This window comes from Lontra canadensis, unplaced genomic scaffold (assembly GCF_010015895.1).
Source record: "Lontra canadensis isolate GAN:19392208 unplaced genomic scaffold, GSC_riverotter_1.0 scaffold85, whole genome shotgun sequence".
Classification (NCBI taxonomy): domain Eukaryota; kingdom Metazoa; phylum Chordata; class Mammalia; order Carnivora; family Mustelidae; genus Lontra; species Lontra canadensis.
The window spans coordinates 1,086,375-1,110,745 of NW_022631079.1; the positions used below are offsets into that span (position 1 = coordinate 1,086,375).

Genomic DNA, 24,371 nt, shown 5'->3' on the forward strand with positions numbered 1-24,371 from the left:
ATATTTGTCTGTCTCCCCATTTTGCTTGACTTCTCTGTTTCTGTGGATTAGGCAGAACAGCTACTTCAAAACTTGAAGGAATGGTCTTGTGGATGGCTGTCTTCTATGTAGACTGTGTGTGCTTGGTGGACTTTTTCTGGCTGGCTGGAGCTGTGGCTAGCATGGGCTGGGAATCTGGGGGCTTTCCAGCAGCAAGAACCCTGTCAGGGTAGCTAAAGCCAAGAGGCTACAGGCTGTGGTGTCCCAGTGTTCTATGCACTGAGGACACCCTTCCAGGACAGCTGAAGCTGTGATGGGTACAAGCCAATTGTCCCAGGACACTCTTTGCTTGGGGTGCCTTGGTGGGGTGGCTGAATCTGGGGCAGTGTAGAGGCTGGGAGCCTCAGAGCTCTGTGCAGAGAATACCCTGGCAGGGTAGCTACAACTAAGCTACAACTAAGGGGGCAAGCCACAGGCACCTGGGGCTCTACATGAGGTTCATCTTGGCAGGACAGCTGAAGCTGAAGTAGATGTAAACTGGGGCGTTCTGGAACTCTTGACACAGGTGCCCCAAAGAGGCGACAGGAACTGAGGAAGGGAACAGTCTGGGAGGTCCTGGCATGCTCCATATAGAGGCAGGGGAGCTGGCAAGACAGTCAAAGCTAAAATGGGCATGGACTGGAATGGCCACTGAGTTCTCTGAACAAAATACACACTGGCAGGATAGTTGAAGCTGAAGGGGTTGTAAGCAAGGGTGTTCCAGCACTCTCCACACAGATGACTGGTGGGACAGTTAAAGCTGAATTGGGTAGAAGCTGGATTATCCGAAAGTGTTCAGGGCAGGGAGTGCCCTGGCCAGGCTACTGGAGCCGAGACTGGTGTAGGCAGGTGTTCTGGAGTGTTCCAAGCAGGGGTGCCCTGGCGGAGTGGCTGAAACCATGTCCATGACTTTTTCTTCTCCCCTTTTATCTTATTTCTGAAATGCTTTCCCATCAATGCTTTGTTCCTATTTCTCTTCCATGGATGTGTATAAATATTTTCACTAAAATATACTAAGGGGCTTATTAAAAATACAGATTTGGGGGCTACCTCAAAATAACTATGGGTGATGCTGGTAATATATTCTCACGATATTTCCCAGATACATATTATGACATTAATGTTTGAAAAACACTGGTCTAGACCATGTGCCCTGAGAGCCTGTCCATTAATTTTTATGAAATTTGTGCCAACCTTTAGGATTACTAGGCATGCCTTGTTTACTTTCTCTTTCTTCTTTCTCTTTTTGGTTTGATTTTATTATTTTTGCATGAGGTTGAGATTAATCTGTCAGTCATATGGATGGATTTGTGTTTTGCCCCCTAGACTCCTCCTGGGTGAAACACACAGTTTTAATAGGTAAACATTACTGTTTTATCAATTTATGGGCCTTGTGAGTTGGAAAGAAGTATGGAATGCAGAGAGAACTCTCAATAAGGCTCTCAGAAAAAAGAAAAAACACATTAGTGTGGTGGTGCTTCTGTGTTACATGTATTACACATCTAGGGCTATTACTGAGAATCTGAGGGGTTGATCTTCAAGCATTGGTTCAGTTCTCTTTGCAGGAGACGTGAAATTATTGGATGCGCTGTAGTCACATAATATTTTTTAAAGTTGTTTATTGGTTCTGTCTGGTAAAGCTAACTGGATTATTTCTAGTTTTTATTAGAAAGGAGTTTTCAACTCACCATCCCTGGTGATGGGATGTCAATAAGACAAAGAATCAGATTAAGGAAATCTTTATATGGCAGTCAGTTTTAACTTGTATTCTGTTCAAGGCAGGAAGAACAAAGAGGTAGAGGAGTATGTTCCCCAGGGTTTTGAAGAATTGAACTTGTTGCCATCATACTGTTTTCTAAATGTATATTCTTTATGAATAGAAAACATGACAGAGGGATCAGGTAAATAAACCTTAGACAAGGATTCATGATGATGCTTTCCATATAAAATAATTCCCTCGTAGCCCACAGCCTTATACAAGAATTGTCTTTTTGATTGTTTGCTTGGTTCAGAATTTGACAAGGGGTGGCCCAAGCAAGGAGTGGGTGGTGGTGGGTAGCAATTGTGAGGCACAGAGCACTCACTGCTAAGGCTGGGGTTTTCTGTTCACACTGGGTGGCCTGACATTATCCCTCCCGAATTCTTTAAACTGATTTCCTAAATTAGTTTTACATTGGATTGTAATTCATGAGGTTGTGAAGGACACTTGGGTTATAAGTAAGTTTTACATTGTTTTAGTGACGTTCTCCAATAGCACTCCAGGGTATTTCCATTCCAGTATGAGAGACATCAGCTATATTCTTGTCTGAAATGAAACATCCACCAAGTTCAAAAGTAATTATTTTTTTTTATTTCAACTCTATAAAGTATACAACAGGCACTCGGCAATAATAGCTGCAGGAAAAATACAGAGCAAATCAAAGCAGATTAATTTTATGAAAAAGTTTTTAATCTACATCAAAAGAGTGCAAGTGGTCAATGACCATTTGATGACAGTTGTTGCATTCTGACTAACAAAGGACTCCTTCATGTAGAACAAATTGTAAGAGGACAATCAACCATAGCTGTAAGAATACAAAAGAACTGACCAGTTGTAAAAACATCATACAATGAAATAAATTGGATAGATGATGCTTGAAGAAATGTCCCTTTCCTTGGAAAGCCCAAACCTCTGAGTCATGGTCAAGGTCCCAGAGCTCTGTTAATTCAGGGGCAGATAAAGAGGAGGGCTAACAACACACTTCCAATGTTTATCTTGCCTGGTCTGTTGAAAACTTGCCTCATAAATGATTTGCATATACAAGAACTCAGAAAGCATCCTGTTTTGTTGAGGAGTGCACCAAGGTACGTGTTCATCATTGGTTTCATAACGAGGCATGGTTAGCAGTCACTTCCCAATTTTCCTTTTGATTTGGATAGTTGGTAATGGAGTCTATAAAATGAGACGTTAGAACTTGACTGCACTAAGTGGTTTTTTGTTTTGTTTTGTTTTTAACTGAATCTGCACAGCTTAGCAAAACAGGAATACCTGTATACAGACTGATAGTATGTCATATATTAATCTGACCTGCACATACATTTATACATTTCACAGAAATGACGCTGTATCTCAGTAACAGATACACAGCTCTGGTACGTGTAACAGAAATAAGAGAACAACTTCATCATTTCTGTAATTAATCAATATTATATAATAAAGGCTTATAAATTGTTAGCAGAAAGAACTGTAAAACGCAGCAAGCTAAGAAAGGACAACATTTTGAGGTGTATTTGTCTTTGTCATGCAGCATAACACCAAATTTGTTTTTTAATAGGATGCCATGAATTTAAGGCACTTGCAACAATGCCAGATAGCCAGGTCATGTTCTAAACTATGGAACAGATGAAACCATACAGTTGACATAATTTTCAATAATACTGACAATTATGACATTAATTCAAGTCTACTTGGACCTAAAAACATTATTCAATACAAAGGAAATGAAATAATAATGCTGTGAAACACTAAAAAAAGTTATATGTACCACAAAATATCACACAAAAATATCTATTTACATAAATATTTGTCTGTGGTCCTATTGTGAAAGAAAACGTCATTATGGATAACGCACAGATCACCTCTACCGTATGAAATCAGTTCTAATATCCTTATTTTCAGTATGGTAGCTGACTTCTTTAAAATTTCAGTTTACCATCAGTTCCATCATGTAGAAATGAAGTGAGAAAAATTCAGTAGCTGAATTTATATATTACACATGTGTGATTCACATGCATATCCCATAATTTTAAGTAAAAAAATGTGACTCGTAAAGAATGTAATCAAAAGAAATTTGTTTTCAACGCCACGTGGATCTGATTTATATGTGAGTTACAAAGAAGATATGAACATAAAGATCATTTATAGCAAATTTCCAGAAATCATTTTCTCTAACGTGTTCAATTTAACTCAGATATCATGATGTTCCTTTCCTTGGCAGTTTTCAGTTTTCCTGTGTATCAAGAGGCAAAGAAAGCCCTTATTTCCCATACTCAAAGTATTAACAAGAAAGTCAGTTAGCAAATCAAACAAGTTGGCACTATTCTAACTTACCCAGGTGTTCTTTAGTGTAAGAAAAGAGAGGGGCATGAACAGTTCAGAAATAAAGTGAGATGCGTTTTCCAAAGCTGACCGTGAATTTTAGCCCTAGTGTCTTCATTAAGACAAGATTTAAATCCTTAAATTTCAATGCTGAAGATTAGAGGACTGTTTTCTCTTAGCAGTTTGTGGAAGATGTAGTTCACCTTTTTTGGTTAGTGATTGCTGTAGACCTCCTAATGCAATGCCACCGGTGCAATGTAACGAAGCTGTGCTAACAGGTGGGAAAACTGATGGTTCCATTGAACTGGATGCTACTTCTTAATTCCTCCGAGAACTTGTACACAGTGTTGTCTTAGACTTGAACCACAGCAAGCGCTAGGCTCTGGTGCTGCTGGGGCATTTGAAAAATTGCAGGAGCAGATTCTCTTAGTGACCACATAATATTCTAGCAAAACTTTACTGTGCCTAAACCTCTTTTAACAAAAATCACTGAACAGTGACCATGATGTTGGAATTATATATTTTTAAAAGCCCAGATAAAAGCAGTATAAAATTTCTGAAATAGCATTCATAGCTGGATTTTAGGTTGGTAGGTTTACTTTTATATTCTGAAATCTGTTGAAGAACGTGGGTATCTTGGGGAATAAATTGATCTTAAGCAATTATTTGTAAGGAAGGGAAAACACTAACACAAGAATTTAACAGTAACATCTTGGGATCAAACTTTTAATGTAATTCTATTCTGATAGTATATAGTATGCTCTTAGTATTTTTACTCCCCAAATGTTATATTATGTTTTGATACCATATTCTAAAGTAGTCTTGGTATGAAAAATTCAAACCGAAATCGTAATATATGCCTTCCTGGGTATGGTATGATGACTTGTGTGGACATATTTTTTTGCAGAAATGCTTATGTTTCATTGACTTATAAAAATACCTTAAAGCAACCTTCAATTTAATACACCAAATTCACACACTGTTCCAAATCAGGATGAGTAATTGTATAAGAGTATACAATTATTTCCTCAGGTAGAACGCCACTTGTCCAGGAAAAGCTTCCAGAATGGTCCACTACCTAGGATAGCTAATTGTAGTCAACTTGCCTGCCAACAAAGGACTTAGTTTCAACTGCTGTTTCTTTACCCCTCATGAAAAAAGCAGGTAAGTTTTGTATGTTCAAATGCATTTCAGGATTGCAATATTTCTGCCCTACTTAGCTAAAGCTTCTGTTTGAGAAAGCAGGGTCCTGTTTTCTTCTCAACTTCCTTCCTACTCTCACACGTGCATGAACTCACACTGGCTTATTCACCAAAAAGTCAACAACACCTGGCTAGGTCTGGTCCCATTCCCTGACCTCGAAGAAGCAAGCTTTCCCATATGGTGAATCTCAGTGATTTTTGTGCTTTCCTCCTCTTCCTCTTTTTGGTTCAGGACTAAGACAAGAAGCCAGTTGAATGGGTTTTAATCCCCTTTCCCCCTCAAACCTAGGCCATGTTGTGTAAGTGAAATCTGATGGGAGTTTGGTTGGTAAACGTAGTGAAGAATGCTTGGGTCTCTGGCTACACAGGTGATGATTAGAATTTGTGTTGTCTTCTCAGACACGGACATTTACAGATGAAAGATATACATAGCACCTAGATAGTTTTTTATTTTTATTTTTGGATGGATCTTAGTCCCTCTCCACCCCACCCTGCCCCCACCCCCAAGGGTTTCTTTTTATAAAAGGGAATATTTTAAGCCTCAGTCCGAGGGCATGTTAGGTAATAAATAAAAATCAGTTGGCTGCTAGTCGTTTATTTCCAGGACCATCTCGAGGCACAGTATTTTAAAAAGATATGAAATGGTTTGTGAGTTTTTTTTTTCCACTCTGTCATGCCAATTAGTCAAAAGAAGAAACAAATATCATGCATGTTTTTTTTTTTCAATCCTCTGTGAAAACGCATATATGCCTGCTATGAGAGTCCTCAGCAGAATCTATAGCAGTTGTGCTTTTGATCGTATCAATTTTTAAAATCTGTCGGAAAGGAAAGGTAACATTCAGTCTCGTCATCAGCACGGCTGGGAAATTAAATCAGGAAACTTCTAGCACTGGTTTGACATGCCCTCTTGACCAACAGACGTGTGGCCCTCTTCCGTGCGGTGTAGACACCGGCTTGCGTGAATGTATCCTCCGACCTCCCCGGAAGGAAAGGAAGAGCCCTGATTTTGTACCACGGTCATCTATTGTACCCGCTATAGTATTTTCTGATCTTCCTGATAATTCTAGCAAGGTCCAGACTCTTTGACTAGATTGACGTGTTTCTGACAGTCTTTCAAAGTATAGTCAGAGCAAAGCAAGGTCATCGCAACACTAGAAGACATCTCATTACTGGGGTGAAAGGCTTTGCTTCAGGACCACCATGTCAACTGCTATTTTGAGGATCCAACAGAAAACATGTAAAGAGCACTACTGTCATCTAAGCAATAAGTCCTAATGCCACTGTAGTTACCGGAGCAGCATCGATCAAAGGCATCATGGTGACCCCGAGCACTAATCTTCTCTCCGTCCCTCAGGTTTGCTGGCAGCTGTGTCTCAGGAAAGCTGACTTCAGCAAGGCAGAAGCAGGTAAGAGAAATACATTAGAAGTCTATGTCCCATCCCGAGTTGTCATCAGGGGGCGGCTCATCATTGTCCTCAGGGAAACTGTCGAAATTGCTTGTGTCTGTGGGTGATGCCACCTGCAGGTGAGAGGAGGGACAGGGAAAGGATTTCTGCATTGGGGAGTCAAATGCCAAACAGAGTCTTACAAAGCGTTCTTTCTTCATTCCCCAATCAACAGCTATATTTTTAAGCGTCTACTAGGTACAGGTTTTGTGCTTTGCATTGGTGGGGGGGGCACAGTGGTGACTAAAAACAGACATGGCTCTTATCATCATGGAGTTTCTACTCTAGCAGAGGGTACACTATACGATTAAAACAAAGAATCTACAGCTGATTAGAAAGTTTGGTTACTGCTATGAAGAAAAATGAGTATAAGAGGGATGATGGAAAGCCACTTTGAAAAAATTTTATTTTAAAACTAAGTATTGGGTTCGATTTTTGCCCATGCAAAGGTCCTGAGGTGAGAGTGCTTTATGCTGTGAAGCAATCAAAGAAGGCCAGTGTGGCTGCCGTATAGGAGAGGAGAGTACTTGAGTGAGAAGTAGGAGAAATCAGGTCATGCAGAGCCCTGTACACTATCTTAAGGCTTTTGTGTAATTCAAGGGTACTAAAAAGCCATTCCTAAACTCAAGCAAATTACTGGGTAAAGGCCCTTCTGGAGAACATCAGTAAAAGCAATCCATGCTTTAGTTTCCCTCATATTCTAGGATATTTACAACCATGTATATATTAATAGTGAATGAAATATATATGGGTATAATCCATAAATATATACTGTTCAGTAAGGCTTACTATTTACCCTCCAAGTTTCTTATTCTATTTTTGTTCTTAAAACAACAACAACAACAACAACAACAACAACAACAACAAAAACCCCCAAAACTTCAGGTATGCCATTAGTATCTGTCATGGGAAGTATGGTAATGGAATTTGTTTTGTGTTATCACAGAAATAAAACTTAAAAGTAGGGAAAACATTTCTGTATAAAGAGCAGTCTTGAGTTAGTCCCAGAAAAAGGGAGTCAAGACCTGAATGGCTCAGGACAGCAAAGCAACCCCTTGCCTCTTTGTAAAGATACAGGACATTTCATCGGACAGATTTATTTTATTAAAAAATACTTGATCACCCTTAGTGGGCTGCTATTTAACAAAACACCTGACATGCAGAAAAGACAGTTAAGGAAAGACAATCCTTTTCTTCTGGAGCCTCATGAAAGGGTAGATGAACAGAGTATTGCCTGCGAGTACTTGGAAGTGAGCTGGGAGCATAAAAGAGACTATATTGGCCAGGAATTGGTAGCTGCTGGAAACAGAGTGCATAGGAATGCTCCGAGTGGCTTTTATGGGTTAGGCTCTTGGGAACAGAGCGAGATAGGGCATAAACTGGGATCATAAAGACAAAATAATAGCCCATTGCCCTAATTCACCCACATGGACTCTTGTATACACTAAACTGGTCGTAATTCATGAGTAGTCTTAATGCATGAGTAGTCCTAATGTATTCTTGGGCAATGATGTATGAAGTTCAGATATTCTGGAAAAGAAAAAAAAAAAGGAAACTGGTTGCTGGACACCCGTTATGATGTTCTGTCTCCATCAGTGGATACTGAACACTTATTGTACTGCAAGCCCGTTTTTAGTCACAAAGAAAGAAATTAGAATGAATAGTTTAGAAAGATAATGGCAAAGTATATATAAAACGACCATACCCTAACTGACTTGAGTTTAGGCTTGGGTTTTATATACGACTATTCTAAGATGGTACTTCTGTAGTTTATTTAATCGGAACATACGATAAAACTTTAACATTGACATAAACACTGTACATGTGTCACAGAGCTATAAGTTGGATCGTGTACTTACACTTGGTATTATGGGTGGTGTCAAGGTCCCTTTTCTTAAGCCTTCCCAGTTAAAGCCCTCAAACCATCTAGGGAAGGAAAAAAAGAAAAGGCAGCTAGTTAAAGGCATTTTTCTTCAGCTAAAACTTCCCTGCAACATACGTGATAGAAAGGAACTAGGCAAACATTTTCCACGTGACAAGAATGTGTTCTCTTTAATTGCAAATTTTTCTACTCAGGGTTTTTAAAATATGCCTTCCATACAGTAAGTTAATTGTTGAAATACTGAACGCCAATTAGAAAATAACTCCTTTTCCAGGCATTTCAGGCAGAATGTCTGTATGACCTTATTCTTATATTATCATTATAACTTAACAAATGTCATGATCTGCTTGGCCCTGAGCTTTATAGGACATTTGATTTTAAGGCTGTAGAACCAGGGCATGAAAAGTCAGGATAGAAAATTATCCTTTTAGCTTTGTACTGATTCTGTGGGTGGCCTCAGTTAATTAACCTTTCCACATCACTGTATTAGGTCTAACTCTGACTTGGCACTTTTTTTGCATGTTCGTAGAAAATTAAATATGCAATACTAGGGTCATAACAATTCCTAATAAAATGGCAACACATTTAATTAAAATAGACTGAAGGTATTTTGTGTAGTTTTTCCTGTGAAAATGCAGACCAGACAATGCTGAGGTTTTTGGTTCAGTTCTGTCTTTAAAGTAGCAAATGCTTACACTAAATTCTGAGCAGGCATTTTAGATATTTTGATACGTAAGTTCATCTGGTATGTGAATTTCTTGTGAGGGTTGCAAAAACAGACTCATTAAAAAAAAAAAAAAACAATTTGGTCTTAGTTTAGCATTCAAATATCCAATTAACTAGGTAAGGTTTAATATTTAAGATGTTGCTGTGGTTTAAAAAAAAAACACTTTTTTTTTTCTTTGTCATCAACTTAGGAAGTGGTGAGAAAAATATATTCCAGTTTTAGTCTGGGAAATGAGGTATAATATGGTAGAGGACTTTTGTTTTTGATACCCTGGTAGAGAGGAGAATCCCAGAATTAAAAGTACACATTTCCTCTTTGAGCTAGAGAGGAAAAATGCCCATTAGTGTGAGTTGGGAGAAACTGAATTCGGTGAACCAGTCGCTTAATATGGCTTGGGGTCGTGTGTATCCGTGTGATGTCCCCGAGATACAGCAGAAGGGCCTTACGTCAGAAGGCTAACTGGTCTGACGTCCCCTTGGGTGCTCCCATAGGCTAAGTGTGCACCCATCACCCAGCTGGGGGGAGCAGGTACCTGTCTTGCTTTCTGGACCCTCCACAGAAAGGGACGAGGAAAGAACACTTACTTGTGCTTCTGAATGTCTTTCACGCCATTTTTCAAATTCCCTAATCTTTCTGATGGGTTATCCCTGGAAAGAAAATAAGAACTGTAAGGAATCTAATCACTTCTGAATTAGGATCCTTTCAAAAGCTATGGGGCTGAAATACTTACCTGCATAGTTTTTTAATTAAATTAGCAGCATTTTTGGCAATCTTCTTTGGAAATTCTATCATGTCAATCCCCCTCAGTATGATGTTATATGTTTTCATAGGATCTGGGCCTGAGAAAGGTGGGCTGTGAGAGAAATGAAAAGAGAATCACTTTGGTTTTCTAAACAAGAAATCTTGAATTGTTATAACCTCACAGAACATCTATTCTTATCTGGGGACACACTGAGTAGTGGTAACGAAATGATGCTGGATTAATAGCAAAACAGGATGGAAACCTTTTCAAGGAAATCACTTAGCAAAACCATCCTGGGTCAAGTTTGTCTGCTGTCTTTTTAGTGCAGGTGCGGAACCCCTCTTGCTGTCCTTGGCCATTCAAGATGCTTCTTCCACCTTCTAGCCCTTTCCCTGCCCTTGATTACACCTGAGATGAAGTCCAAAATCACTAGAATGTCCCAAGGACATCAGTGATAGGACACCATCGCCTGCCAATACTACCCTCACTCACTAGGATCAGCACACCGTTACTGGTCACGGAACTGATCCCATGACCTCTATCAACCAACATAAAGTTTAAATTAAAGGATTAGATTAAGTTGTTGCATTTTTTTAAAAGATTTTATTTGTTTAATGTAATCTCTGCACCCAATGTGGGGCTTGAACTCACAACCCTGAGGTCAAGCGTCGTATTGCTCCACTGACAGAGCCAGCCAGGCACCCCTTGAATTTAAACCTGTGGCCTGCCATGCTCTCTGACACACCCTTTATGCCACTTTCTATGCTTTGCATCTGTCTTCTTTCCAGACTGTCTTGTTCTCAGTCTTGCAGTATTCCCAGAGTGTAGGAGAATGCCCAGCACAGAGCATGTGATCAGTGATCTGCTGCGTCCTTCTGCAGAGGAATGCTCCTCCTACCCTCTCCTCCCGGTCATCAGTCCTCAGTGGATAACCTGACACAAGGCATCCTTATTAGGAGGCCCCACGAGCCAGACCAATCCGCGGAGCGTAGCTTTGTGCCAGGCTCAGGGAACACAGAGATGAAAAAGACCCCTCCTTCCATCAAAGTGATGCACCTGGACAAGTAATTGCTTTGGAAATTGTTCTCCTAATACCGGATTCATGTCTCTATTGATAATTATTTTTGCCCATCACATTCACCAAGAGCAGTTCAAATTATTTCCTTTGAAGGAGCGGGCTCCAAACAAGGAAGGGCCCCAGCGAAAGTGTTCCTGGTGATGTTAGCAGGAGAGCGGCCGTGGCATCTTTGGAGTGTGGCCTCTGCTCTACACCCCTCTGCTCAGCGCCTCATACCTTCACGGAAGCCCCACAAGGGACCCGAGGCTTAAAGTCCTAGGTCTCGCTGTCCTTTCCACTACCACTTTCTCTTTAGCAAGCCTTTCTTCCCACAGCCCTCTTACCTGTTCGAACTTCTGAGCTTCCCAGATGTGAATTACTGGAATGCCCTTCCACCCAGCGAGCCTGTCCCTTTCCTAGTTTGCCCCTACACATGAGGACTGGCTGCTTATTCCTAAACCCTACCACACAGGTTCCTACTCCTTTTCAGAAAATACTCAATGGCTCCTCTGGATGAATTGCAGACATTCAAGTGTAGCCAGCGGTGAGCCTCAGGAGAGGACTCTTACCGATCTCCTATTATTATTAATTTCCTATTGAAGCGTAGCTGACAGTGTTGATTAGTTTCCGGTGTAGAACATAGCAATCCCACCAACCCCTGTGCTCACTGCAAGTGTCGCTGTCATCCATCCCCAGAGAGCACTGTACTACTGACTATATCCCCTGCGCTGTGCCTGCCATCCCGACTTCCTCATTCCATGGCTTGTACCTCCCACCCCGCCCCCTCCGGCCCTTCTGGCAACCGTCAGTTTGTTCTCTGTGTTTATGGGTCTGTTTCTGCTCTTTTAGTTTCTTTCTTTTTAAGATCCCACAGAGAAGTGAAATCAGATGGTATATGTCCTTGTCTGCCTGCCCTATTTCACATAGCATGATACCCACTAGGTCCATCCATATTATTGCAAATGGCAAGATCTCATTCTTTCTTATGGCTGAGTAATAGTCCTGCGTGTATGTATCTGTATCTATCTCATCTTCTTTATCCCTTTATCTATTGACGGACACTTAGGTTACCTTCCTTACTTGGCTAATGTAAATAATGCTGCAGTACACATAGGGGTGCATATATTCTTTTGAATTAGTGTTTTCCTCTTCTTTGGGGAATACCCAGTATGGAATTGAATTGCTTGGTAGTCCTAGTTTTAATTTTTTGAGGAACGTCCATACTGTTTCCCACAGTGGCTGCACCAGTTTGCATTCCCATCAAACAGTGTATGAGGGTTCCTTTTGCCCTCCACCCTCCCCATCATTTGCTATTTAACCATTCTAACAAGTGTAACAAGTGGGAGGTGACATCTCATGGTGGTTTGGGTTTGTATTTGAGCATCTTTTCATTTGTCTGTTGGCCATCTGGATGTCTTCTTTGGAAGAATTACTATTTAGGTCCTCTGCTCATTTTTAAATTGAATTATTTCTTTAGTATTGAGTTGTAGGAGTTCTTTGTATATTTTGGAATATTAACCCCTAATTGGACATATTATTGGCTATATTGCAAATATCTTCTCCCCTTCACTAGGTTGCCTTTGCATCTTGTTTCCTTTGCTGTGCAAACTTTTAATTTTGGTGTAGTTTATTTTTATCTTTGTTTCCCTTACATTAAAAGACATATCTAGAAAAATGTTGCTAACATGGATGTCAAAAAGATTACTGGCATGTCTGGGAGGCTCAGTTCGTTGAGCATCTGCCTTTGGCTCAGGCCATGATTGTGGGGGTGTGGGATGGAGCCCTAAATCAAGCTCCCTGCTCAGGGGGGAGCCTGGTTCTCCTCCTTCTGCCCCCCGCTCATTCTTTTTCTCTCAAATAAATAAAATCTTTTTAAAAAAACATTCTTGTCTATGTTTTTTCTTCTAGGAGTTTTATGGTTTCAGGTCTCATATTTAGGTCTTTTATCCATTTTGGGATTATTTCTGTGGATGGTGTAAGGAAGTGGTCTAGTTTCATTCTTTTCCATACAGCTGTCCAGTGTTCTGAAGAGACTATTTCCACCCTATTGTATATTCTTGCCTCCTTTTTTGGAGATAAATCGTTCATAAAAGAAAATGTTTATTTCTGGGCTCTCTATTCTGTTCCAAAGATCTTGGTATCTGTTTTTGTACCTGTATCATATGGTTTTGATTACTACTGTTTTGTAGTATATCTTGAAATCTGGGATTGTGATGCCTCTAGCTCTGTTCTTTCTTAAGATCACTTTGGCTATTCAAGGTCTTTTGTGGTTCCATACAGAGTTTAGTATTATTTGTTCTAGTTCTGTGAAACATGCTATTGGCATCTTGATAGGAATTGCACAGAATCCGTAGAGTGCTTTGGATAATATAGACATTTTAACAATATTAATTCTTAATGTCCATGAACATAGAATATCTACTTATTCCAATTTCTTTCATCAATACTTAATAGGTTTTAGAGAACAGGTCTATCACCTCCTTGGCTAAATTTATTTTATTTTATTCTTTTTGGTGCAATTATAAATGGAATTGGCTGTCTTAATTCTCTTTCTGCCACTTTGTTGTTAGTGTCTAGAAACACCACAGATTTCTGTATATTAATTTTGTATTCTGTAACTTTACTGAATTCATTTATAACAGTTTTTTGATGGAGATTTTATAGTTTTCTATGTATAGTATTAGGTCATCTGCAAATAGTGACAGTTTAGCTACTTCCTTACTAGTCTGGATACATTTTATTTCTTTTCTTTGTCTGATTGCATCAGCCAAGACTTCCATTACTATGTTGAATAAGAGTGGTGAAAATGTATTGTTTCTGGATCTTAGAGAAAAATCTTGGTTTTTAGCTATCCTATTGGGACATTATTATGTTAAAGCACGTTCCATCTAAACCCACTTTGACAGTATTATTGTAAACAGATGTTGAATTCTGTCAAAAGCTTTTCATGTATCTACTGAGATGATCATATGGGTTTTGCCCTTTCTCTTGTTCATCTGATTTATAATGATGATTAATTTGAGACTATTGAACCACTCTTGCAACCCTGGAATAAATTCCACCTAATTGTGGTGAATGATCCTTTTAACGGATTGTTGAATGTGGTTTGCTAATATTTTTTCAAGAATTTTTGCATCCATATTTTCAGGGATATTGACCTGTAGTTTTCTTTTTTGGTAGTGTCTTTGGTTTTGGTGTCAGTACAGTGCTGGTCTCATAGAATGCACTTGGAAGCTTTCCTTCTATTTTTTTCGTAATTGTTTGGGGGAGATTAGCTTTAACATTCTTTAATGTTGGGTAGACTTTGCCTGTGAAGAGTTCTAGTCCCTGCCTTTTGTTTGTTGGGGTTTGTTGTTTACTAATTTAATTTTGTTACTTGTTTTTGTTTGTTCAGATTTCTATTTCTTCCTGATTTTGTTTTGGAAGATTGTATATTTCTAGAAATTTATCCATTTCCTTATATGCCAACAAAGTGGACAATCTAAATTTTTATAGCATTCATGTTTTATAACATTTGTATTCCGTTGGTGTCATATTTTACTTCCCTTTCCTTTCTGATTTTAATTATTTGGATTTTGGATCCTCTTTTTTTCTACATGAGTCTTGCTAGAGGTTTATTTTTTCAAAAAAAAAAATTCTTACTTTCATTGATCTTCTGTATTATTATTTCTTTGGTCTTTTTTTCCTGATTTTTATTATTTCCTTCCTTCTAACTTTGGCCTTTGCTTGTTCTTTTTCTAGTTTCTTTAGGTGTAAGGTTAGATTGAGAATTTTCTTGTTTCTTGAGGTAATCCTGTGCCCTATTAATTTCCTTCTTAGAACTGCTTTTGCTGCTTCCCAAAGTTTTGGATTGTTGCATTTTCATTTGTCTCCATATATTTTGTTTGTTTCCATGTATTTTTAACAATTTCCTTTTTGATTTCTTCATCGACACAGTGGTTGTTTAGTGGCATGTTGTTCAGCCTCTGCATGTTTTTGTTTTTTTTCCAATTTTTTCTTGTAATTGTAGTTTCATACCATTGTGGTTGGAAAACATGTTTTGTGGTCTCAGTTGTGCTCAATCCTGGGGAATGTCTCATGTGCACAGGGAAAGAGTACATTCGGCTGCTTTGGGCTAGAATGGTCTGTACATACGTTATGTCCATCTAATCCCACATGTCTTCCAAAGACACAGTCTCCTTATTGATTTTGTTGCCTGGATGATCTGTCCATTGATATAAGTAGGATGTAAATATCCCCTACTGTTATTTTATGACTGTCCATTTCTCCCTTTATGTCTGTTCATACTTGCTTGATAGATGTAGGTGCTCTCATGTTGGGTGGATCAATATTTACAACCATTAGGTCCTCTTGTTGGATCGATCCCTTTATTACTGTGTAAGACTTGTTTGTCTTTGTTACAGTCTTTTTCAGTCTATTGTATCTGACAGAAGTCCTCCTGCTGTAACATTTATTTATTTGCTTTGCCTTCCTTTTGCATGGAGTATCTTTTTCCATTTTTTCACTGTCAGTGTGTCTTGAAGTCTGAAGTGTGCCTCTTGCAAGCAGTATAGGTCTTTTCTTTTTTAGCCATCCCATCATTCTGCATCTTTGATTGGAGCATTTAGACCATTTACATTTATAGTCACTGTTCACAGGTGTGTACTTACTACCGTTTTTGTTAGGTGCTTTCTGGTTGTTTCTGTAGTCCTCAGTTTCTTTTTCTCTTCTCTTTCCTTGATGAGTTTCTCTAGTGTTATGTTCGGTCTTTTGTCTATCTTTTATAGTTTTTAGGTTTGTGGTTACCATGTGGTTATAGTCTTTAGGTTTGTGGTTAACATATCCTACTTTTGGCAATGTTAAGTTGATGGTGACTTACGTTCAAAGCATTCTAAAAGAACTTGATTTTTACTCCTTTCCTGCCACTTTGTGCATATGCTGTCATACTTTACATTTTTTGGATATAGTTGATTTTACTTACTCTTGTCTTCATACTAGCCTTATAAGTCATTGCTCTATTACCTTTACTGTATGTTTGCTTTTATTATAATTTTCTTCTAATTATGGTCTTTTCTCTTCAACTGAAAGAATTCCCTTTAACCTTTTTTTTTTTTTTTTTTTTTTTTTTAAGTAAGGCCTGTTTAATGGTAATGAACTCCTTCATTTTGATGGCCTGGGAAACTCTCTCTCTCTCCTTCAAATCTGAGTGATAAATTTGATGGTAGTGTATTCTTGGTTGTAGGTATTTTTCCTTTTGGCACTTTGTACCATGCCACTCCCAGATGATTGCAAAGTTTCTCCTGAAAAATCAGTTGATAGCCATACATAACTAGGAGTTTCTTTCTGGCTCTTGAAAATTTTTTTTTTCTCTTTAATCTTTGACAGTTCAAATATTATGAGTCATGGGTTTATCTTGTTTGGAACTTTTTGGGTTTCCTAAATCTGGATGTCTATTTCCTTTTCTAGGTTAGGGAAGTTTTGAGTTATTATTTCTTCAAATATGTTGTCTGCCCTTTTTTTGGTCCCCTCTCTCTTCCCCTTCTGGGAACTAGATAACGGGAAGACTGATATTTTCTAAGATCTCTCTCCCTCTTTTGTTTGTTTGTTTCTTTCTTTCTTTCTGTTTCCATTACCCTGCCTTCTAGGTCTCTGATCCATTCTCCTGTCTCTTCTAATTTTCTCTTGCTACCTTCAGTATATTCTTCATTTCCATTATTGTGTTCGTCAACTCTGACTCATTCTTTTTTCTTGTATTTTTCTATCTCTTTGTTAAAGTTCTTACAAAGTTCACCCATGCTTATCTCCATTTCATTTTTTTTTTTTTTTGAGTTTTGTGTTGTTCTCTCATTTGCAGTGTAGTCGTCTCTTTCCTCCTTCTGCTTGACTTGCTTTGCTTCTAGAATTAGGGAGAACAGCTACTTCTCCACTTGAAGGAATGATCTGGTATATGGTCACCCCTGTGTAGACTGTGTGGCCTGGTGACTTTGGCTGGCTGTACAGAGCTGTAGCTATCCTGGGTTTGGGGGCATGGACCATTTTTGTTTGGGGCCATCCTGGTAGGATGGTCAGAGCAATGTGGGCAGGAGCAGTCCCAGGGTTCTCCACAGAGAAGATGCCTGGCCAGGACAGCTGATGCTCAAGTGGGCATGAGCTGGGGTGGTACTGGGGCTCTCCAGGAAGCAGACACCTTGAAGGACAGCTAGAGCCATGGTGGGCACGGGTAGGGCTTATCCTGGCAAGGTAGGGCATGGCTGGAGTGTTCTGGGGTGCTCTGCACCTGTTGTACTTTGGTGAGATGGCTGGAGTCATCGTGTCCTGGTGTGTGCCATGCTGGGGCCACACTGGTGGGACCAGCTCCAGTGCCCAGGTTCTGCTCCTCTCTGCACTGTCAAGGTGGTGGGAAAACATAAATAGGGGTGCCTGCCAGCCCCTTCGACCTGTAGGGAGTTCCAGCAGCTCTCCCGCCCTTGGGCAGGATTCTAGGGCTGGTCCCTTTATTTGAAGTTGCCCTTTTAAGCCATGACTTTTTTTCTTCTGTGCCCAGTGCAGAGGCATCTGTTCCCTGTCCCCCCTGTACTAGGCCTCCTCACTGCAGTTCACCCTCTCACCTCTATCTCCCCTGTCATTCTCTAAGTGGCCCCTCTCTATCTTTTGATGTGCAAAAGCCATTCAGTCAGCCCTCAGTTTCCCATTATTATTTTTTACACGAAGCTACTGCCCTCTAGTGGAGGCATGTCTCTGTCTGGACTGTCCTCTCCTTGGTCATACGTCCAAGACCCCTTCCTTCAGGACCTGGCTGTGGTCTTGCCTTACTCAACAGCTTCCCCTGAACACACTGAGCCCTCTTTGGAACTCTGTGCTTTGTAACGACCCTACTACTACTTGTTGCCTGGTCCTGGCAGGATGGTCTATTGGTTTTTCTTGTCCTTGGGGAGCTTACAATCTGTATTATACCTGGAAGTAGCCACAGTACCCTTTTTAGTTGTGGATGACTGTAATATTATTACACAGAAGACCTGCACAGCATTCTCATTTCATGTAGATGTAACAACATGTTCTCTTATTTCTACGAATAGTTGGCCCTAGATATTTTTATAACACCATTATCTCCCTTGCTCCATTGCTGGCTAAGGGACTAGGCTCAAAGACCTCCTGGAAAGACACAAGATTATTCCACACTCTCATATACATATAAAAATTTAGCAATGATGAGGCCAAAAGTTGGCGTTGAGTTTTTTGCCCTCATTGGACCCATTTTAGAGTTTTGTTTGATGAACTCTTGGTCACTAGCATAATTCATGTAAGTAGTGGAATAAGAAAGACTGAGATGTGCTGGAAGATGGCCTGAGCAGAGGGACAAAGGCACGCGTGTGTAGCTGTCCACTGGTCTATTTTTATCAGTGGTTCTATGTCAATGCCCATACCTGCCAGTCAGAAGTTCATACATCAGGATTCCCAGTGACCAGTAGTCGGCGGAAATGTCATGGCCTTTGTTCAGGATGATCTCTGGGGCTACGTACTCCGGAGTCCCACAAAAAGTCCACGTTTTCTTTCCAAATCCTATTTTCTTTGCAAAGCCAAAATCAACCTTACAAAGAGAGAGAAACAGGTTATTTCAAGACCCTTACATAAAGCTGAAAGGCAGTACCGAGCTGCAGTGCACTGATGAGACAATAAAAACTGAGGCACATTCCTGGGGTCCCGGGCTCTGAAAGAAGTCCTCTTTACAGCAAACGACACAGCCTCCCTCAGGTTCAATGGCAAAAGCTGAAACCTGAGTTGAGAATGAAACCGGCATCATCACAGATAAGGGCAAATCTTTCTTTCCAGAAATATTTTCCATCTCTTCTTCTTTTCATGCCAAGGGAGGTTGGGCCATAACTCCTTTAGTGAAAATGTTTAAAAGACCAGTTGGACCTCCTTGACCAATTTTCCCGAATATGCAGGATTTCTGCTGCCTTGAGGCTGTTGGGAATGCATTTAGCATTGAGAAGCCACTTGACAGCTGAAGAAGCTGAGGCACAAGCTTCATCCCAGCCCTTGGTATACACAAACAGGGACAAAATGCAAATACGTTCTTTGTTTTTTTTGTTTTTTTCTTCTAGCAACCTTTTGATGGAGGAGCATCAAATGCAGAAAATCTATTTTTTTCTAAAACAATGTGGTTGAGAATAGAAATCATTAACTGCCCTTGATTTGATTTCTTTGAAAACCACAGGCTGAATGGAAATTCCAAAAGTTGGAATATAGAGTCAGGCACTGGCAGATGCAATGGCCATAAAAACTGTACATTTTATAATAAGAGAACTTCTGTCCTGTGGTAAGTCTTTAGAGGGCTTGACCAATTTTATTATTATGAAGATCACTACTATTATTATAGTTAAAATGGCCCAGATAACATCACCTACCAAGCCCCCCCCCCCCCATAAGATTATACATGAACCAGGGCGCCTGCGTGGCTCAGTCAGTTTAGAGGCTGTGTTAGGCTCAGGTCATGAACCCAGCAGCCTGAGATCCAGTCCTCCTGTGGGCTCCCTTGCTCAGTAGGGAGTCTGCTTCTCTCTCAAATAAATAAATAAAATCTTAAAGATTATACGTAAAACGGTTCACTTTTTTCTACAGTGTAAATATTCCTTTCCTGTGAACGGCAGAAAGCAGATTCAGAAAAGGTCTCCAAAGGTCTTCTAGATCTAGAACACAGCCATTTAAACACATTCTGCATGGCAGTATTAAATTAGATGTAGCCTATTTAATTTCTTACACAACTTTTGCATCACTTGAAAAGAACGGTTCCTTGAGAATAGCAACCCTAAAATCTGCTTTTAAGAAAAGTTACAGCAGTTACACGGGGAAATGGAGATGTTCATGAACACAGTTTGACAAAGGAGTATTTTAAAACTGCAGGGCAGACACGGTGTGTAGAGGGCACTGACCAGCTTGGTGTAGCCTCTGTGATCCAGGATGAGATTTTCTGGCTTGAGGTCCCTGTAAATGATTCCTTTGGAATGCAGATAGGCGAACGCTTCCACCACGCATGCTGTGTAAAATCTGGTCGTAGAATCTTCAAATGAACCTCTGAGACACAGAAAAGGAAAGCACAGAAGACATTAGTTTCTCGGACACAATTTCAGTTGTTTTCTCATTTCAAGATATTCCTGTGCTTCATTTGCAAAGAATGGCTGTTTGAAAACAGTAAAACCAAAATCTGCTTTTAAGAAGTTACTGCATTCACAAGGGGAAATAGAGATATTCATGAACACAGCTTGACAAATGAGTATTTTAAAACCTCAGACCTGGTTTTTTTCCTACAAAGTTCCTCAACTACTAATGTCCCCTGAGTTATCACTGAAATAATTAGCTCTTCCCAAAGAAACAGTTTCCTTTTGAAATACAATTCAAGGCATGAGGCTATCTACACTCACAGATACTAGAATCTTCACTCTCCTTAGGAAAACTCTAGTTCCTCTTCAACAATGTATGCACGAAACAATTGTGAATAGATAAGGACAAGAAAAAGTTTCTCCGAGCAGGAATGATACATTGTATGCTGCAACCATCTGCTGACTTGGAACTCACTTTGCAGAGGGAACACTGCAATTCTGTGGATTTCGGTGAGCCTTTTTGAAAGCCTACAAATTCTTGGTTATTCTTTGGAATTGTTTCTGCATTTGTCACTCCGGGCAACATTTCTGTTTTCCTTCTTATTCACTTGGTAATGGGACGAAATAGACAAATACACTGTAAATATTGTCAGGATAGTGAACATTTACAAGAGATCAACCTCTCATGAAATCTCGGCAGAAGGTGTATTCTGACTCAATCGGTCACTAGCAGGAAGATGAAAACAAAAACCCTAAAACAAACTCAGATTCACTGGAGGAGGCTCTAAGTTAGGAATATGGACACTGAAGCAAGAAACCTGGGTTCAAATTCGGGTTTCACTTATTTAATTTTGAGCAACTAACTATGCCTCCCTCAGACTCTATGATTCTCTTGTGCAAAATGGGGCCAGTAATAGAAACTATCTCACTGGATTGTCTTAAGTATACAAATAATTGTTGCGTATATTTAGAATTAGTGCCTGGCACACAACTGGGCCCCTGGTAAATATGAGCCATTCTAACTGAGCACTGAAATAGTCTTCTTTAGCTGCTGTGTCTTAATCTAGGAAAACTGAATAACATAGACACATCTGAAGTCTTCTGGGGATGGGAGTGAGGAATCTGTGATAATTAACACTGTCTTTGGGGTATTTGCTGCCTTTCATGGCCAAGGTTAACTGCCATAGATCACTCCCAACTTTCATCGTAAAGTAAACTGACCACCAACATTCACCTTTGGGTCCTCAGTGCTTGACAGCTCTGTTTCAAGGTTTCTCTGATTCTGAGCCATTTGGGAATTTGGAAGGTTCTAGAAAGCTGGTTTCCATTCCTTGAAAAATCTATTTTGAGTCTCTCCCCTACAGAAGCATATTTGTAACTGATCTTTAAAATTAAATGAAAATGCTATCTCAAATCTGTTTCCATGTTATGGGGCAAATTGACCTAGTATATGCATACAAAATATCTATCAGCAACAGAGCTTTATCACTAAACCTTTGATGTGGGTAATTTGCAGACTTTAAAATGTACTTCTAGAATGCAGTCACAAAGCATAGCATTCGGGTGACTCAAAATGAAAAATTACTATTAGAATTGAAAATGACAACATATATTTGATCTAAAATAAAAATGAAAGCTTGTTTTATCAACAGAAAGTTGCTTAAAGAAATAAATTACTGCCCTAAATAGCTCTTGAAAATAATAAATTATGCCTTGACAGTTGTGTCATTTCAATTAAAACAAGGACGGAATAGGGTCTTATACTTTCTTTGGGAAGGGGTGGTAATTTTATTTTAGCTAGATGGGAAGGGGTGGTAATTTTATTTTAGCTAGATGGCAGTTGATAACAACTTGAGAGAATTAGAGGCGTATGTATACTTATGGATAGACCCAGCTTTCGATTTAATCACAGTGTTTAATCTACTTGTCATAAATAGGGTCCTGAAATGATAGAAAGCAGCAAAGATACAGCACGTTCCTGTTTTGCCTACTAACGCCAATCATGAGTATACCTGAAGGGTATGGCAACCCACGAAGGTTAACCACCAACTGTAAAGTAAGGAATATGAAATTAGTATGAAAGTGACTCATTTCCTTGAAATACTGCTTCTCGTTGTGGTCCAAGTGTAAATACAATGTTTCAGATGTACAACCTAACAATTCAGTGACTCTACATCACTCAGTACTCACCATGGTTCAGTGTTGTCACCATCTGTCACCAACATTATTACAATATCACTGACTGTATTCTCAATGCTGTACTTTTCATCTCTGTGACTGATTTATTTTATAACTACAAGTTTGTATTTCTTGCTCCCCTTCATGTATTTTACCCATTCCCCTCCCCCTACCCCAACCTCCCCTCTGGAGGAGACAAACCACTGGTTTGTTCTCTACGTTTAAGAGTCTGTTTTGTTTTCAAGATTCCACAGATGAGTGACAGCATATAGTATTTGTCTTTCTCTGATTATTTCACTTAGTGTAATACTCTCTTGGTCCACCCCTGTGGTTGCAAATGGCAACATCTCATTCTTTATGGCTGAGTAATGTTCTGTTGTATATGTGCACCACATCTTTATCCACTCATCTGTTGTTGGACCCCTGGGCTGCTTCTGTATTTGGCTACCGTAAATCATGCTGCAGTAAACATACAATCACAGTAAACACATGAACCCTTTCACTTTAGTGTGTTTTCTTTGGGTAAATACCCAGGTGTGGAATTAGGGTAGTTCTATTTTTAACTTTTCAAGAAACTCCCATACTCCTTCCAGAGTGGCTACACAGTTTGCATTCCCACCAACAGTGCGAGAGGGTTCTTTTTTCCACATCCTCGCCAACACCTGTTGTTTCTTGTCTTTTTGATTCCAGCCATTCTGACAGGGGTGAGGTGGTACCTCATGGTGGTTTTGATTTGCATTTCTCTGATGAGGAGTGATGTGGAACATCTTTTCATGAGTCTCTTGGCCACTGTGTATCTTCTTTGGAAAAATGAATATTCAGATCCTTGGATTTTTTTTTTTTTTTTTCCTTGAGCTGTAGGAGTGCTTTATATATTTTGGAATATCAACGCTTTATTGAATATGGCATTTGCAAATATCTTCCCTTACTCAGTAGGTTGCCTTCTCACTTTGCTGATGGTTACCTTTGCTCTGCAGAAGCTTTTTATTTTGGTGTAGTCCCAGTAGTTTATTTTTGCTTTTGTTTCCCTTGTCTGAGGAGATGGATTTAGAAAAATGTTGCTAAGGGTGATATCCAAGAGATTACTACCTATGTCTTCTTTCAGGGGTTTTATGGGTTCAGGTCTCACATTCAGGTCTTCAACCCTTTCCAGTTTATTTTTGTGCCTGCTGTAAGAAAGTGGTCTAGTTTCATTCTTCTGCATCCAGCACTAGTTGTTGAAGAGATTGTCTCGTACCCATTGCATATTCTTGCCTTTGTTGTAGATAACTTAACTATACAATAGTGGCAGTTTACTTCTGTGCCCCCTATTCTGTTCTACTGATCTGTGTGTCTGTATTTCTGTCAGTGCCATATTGGTTTGATTACTACAGCTTTGTAGTCTATCTGGAGACCTGGGATTGTGATACCTCCAGGTTGGTTCTTCTTTCTTAGGCTTGCTCTGGCCATCTGGGCTCTTTTTTTGTGGTTCCATACAAATTTTAGGATGACTCCCGTTCTGAGAAAAATGCTATTGGTATTTTGACAGAGATTGCAATGAATCTGTAGAGTCCTTTGGTAGTATGGACATTTTAACAATATTCTTCCAATCCACAGGCATGGAATATTTTTCCATTTGTTTGTATTACCTCCTTGGTTAAATTTATGCCTAGGCATTTTATTCTTTTTGGTGCCATTATAAAGGGGATTGTGGTCTTATTTCTTGTAGGTGGGCATGGGGAAAAAAGTGGCAGGCTCACTAGGTGAGTGGTCCACACTTAGTCTTTCTGCCACAGCTGTGGATGCACCGAAGGGCTGGGCTTTTCTCGAGGTGGTGGCAGCTGGAAGGCTTGGCTACTGGGATGGTGCTGTGCTTGGATTATCTTCCCCTCTCCCCCCAAGCAGGAGTCCATCTGGAGAGATGGCTGCTGAGGGGAGCTGGTGGAAAGAGACAGGTCCACAGGGAATGCGGGAGTGGGCCAC

General features: G+C 39.8%; 1 protein-coding gene across 4 annotated transcripts in view; it reads right to left on the bottom strand.

Moving 5' to 3' along the window:
• Positions 1-5,108: 5,108 nt before the first annotated feature.
• The window catches only part of PRKG1 (protein kinase cGMP-dependent 1), a 1,235,433-nt gene continuing 1,216,170 nt past the window's right edge, over positions 5,109-24,371 (bottom strand). For all 4 annotated transcript variants that reach the window (XM_032883001.1, XM_032883000.1, XM_032883002.1 and 1 more), the window contains 6 exons: positions 20,064-20,205; positions 18,555-18,718; positions 10,083-10,205; positions 9,937-9,999; positions 8,603-8,669; positions 5,109-6,817 (listed from right to left, as the gene is read on the bottom strand). In XM_032883001.1, the coding sequence (XP_032738892.1) occupies positions 6,719-6,817; positions 8,603-8,669; positions 9,937-9,999; positions 10,083-10,205; positions 18,555-18,718; positions 20,064-20,205 (658 nt within the window). In that variant the 3' untranslated portion in view covers positions 5,109-6,718. The remainder of the gene's footprint in view (positions 6,818-8,602; positions 8,670-9,936; positions 10,000-10,082; positions 10,206-18,554; positions 18,719-20,063; positions 20,206-24,371) is intronic.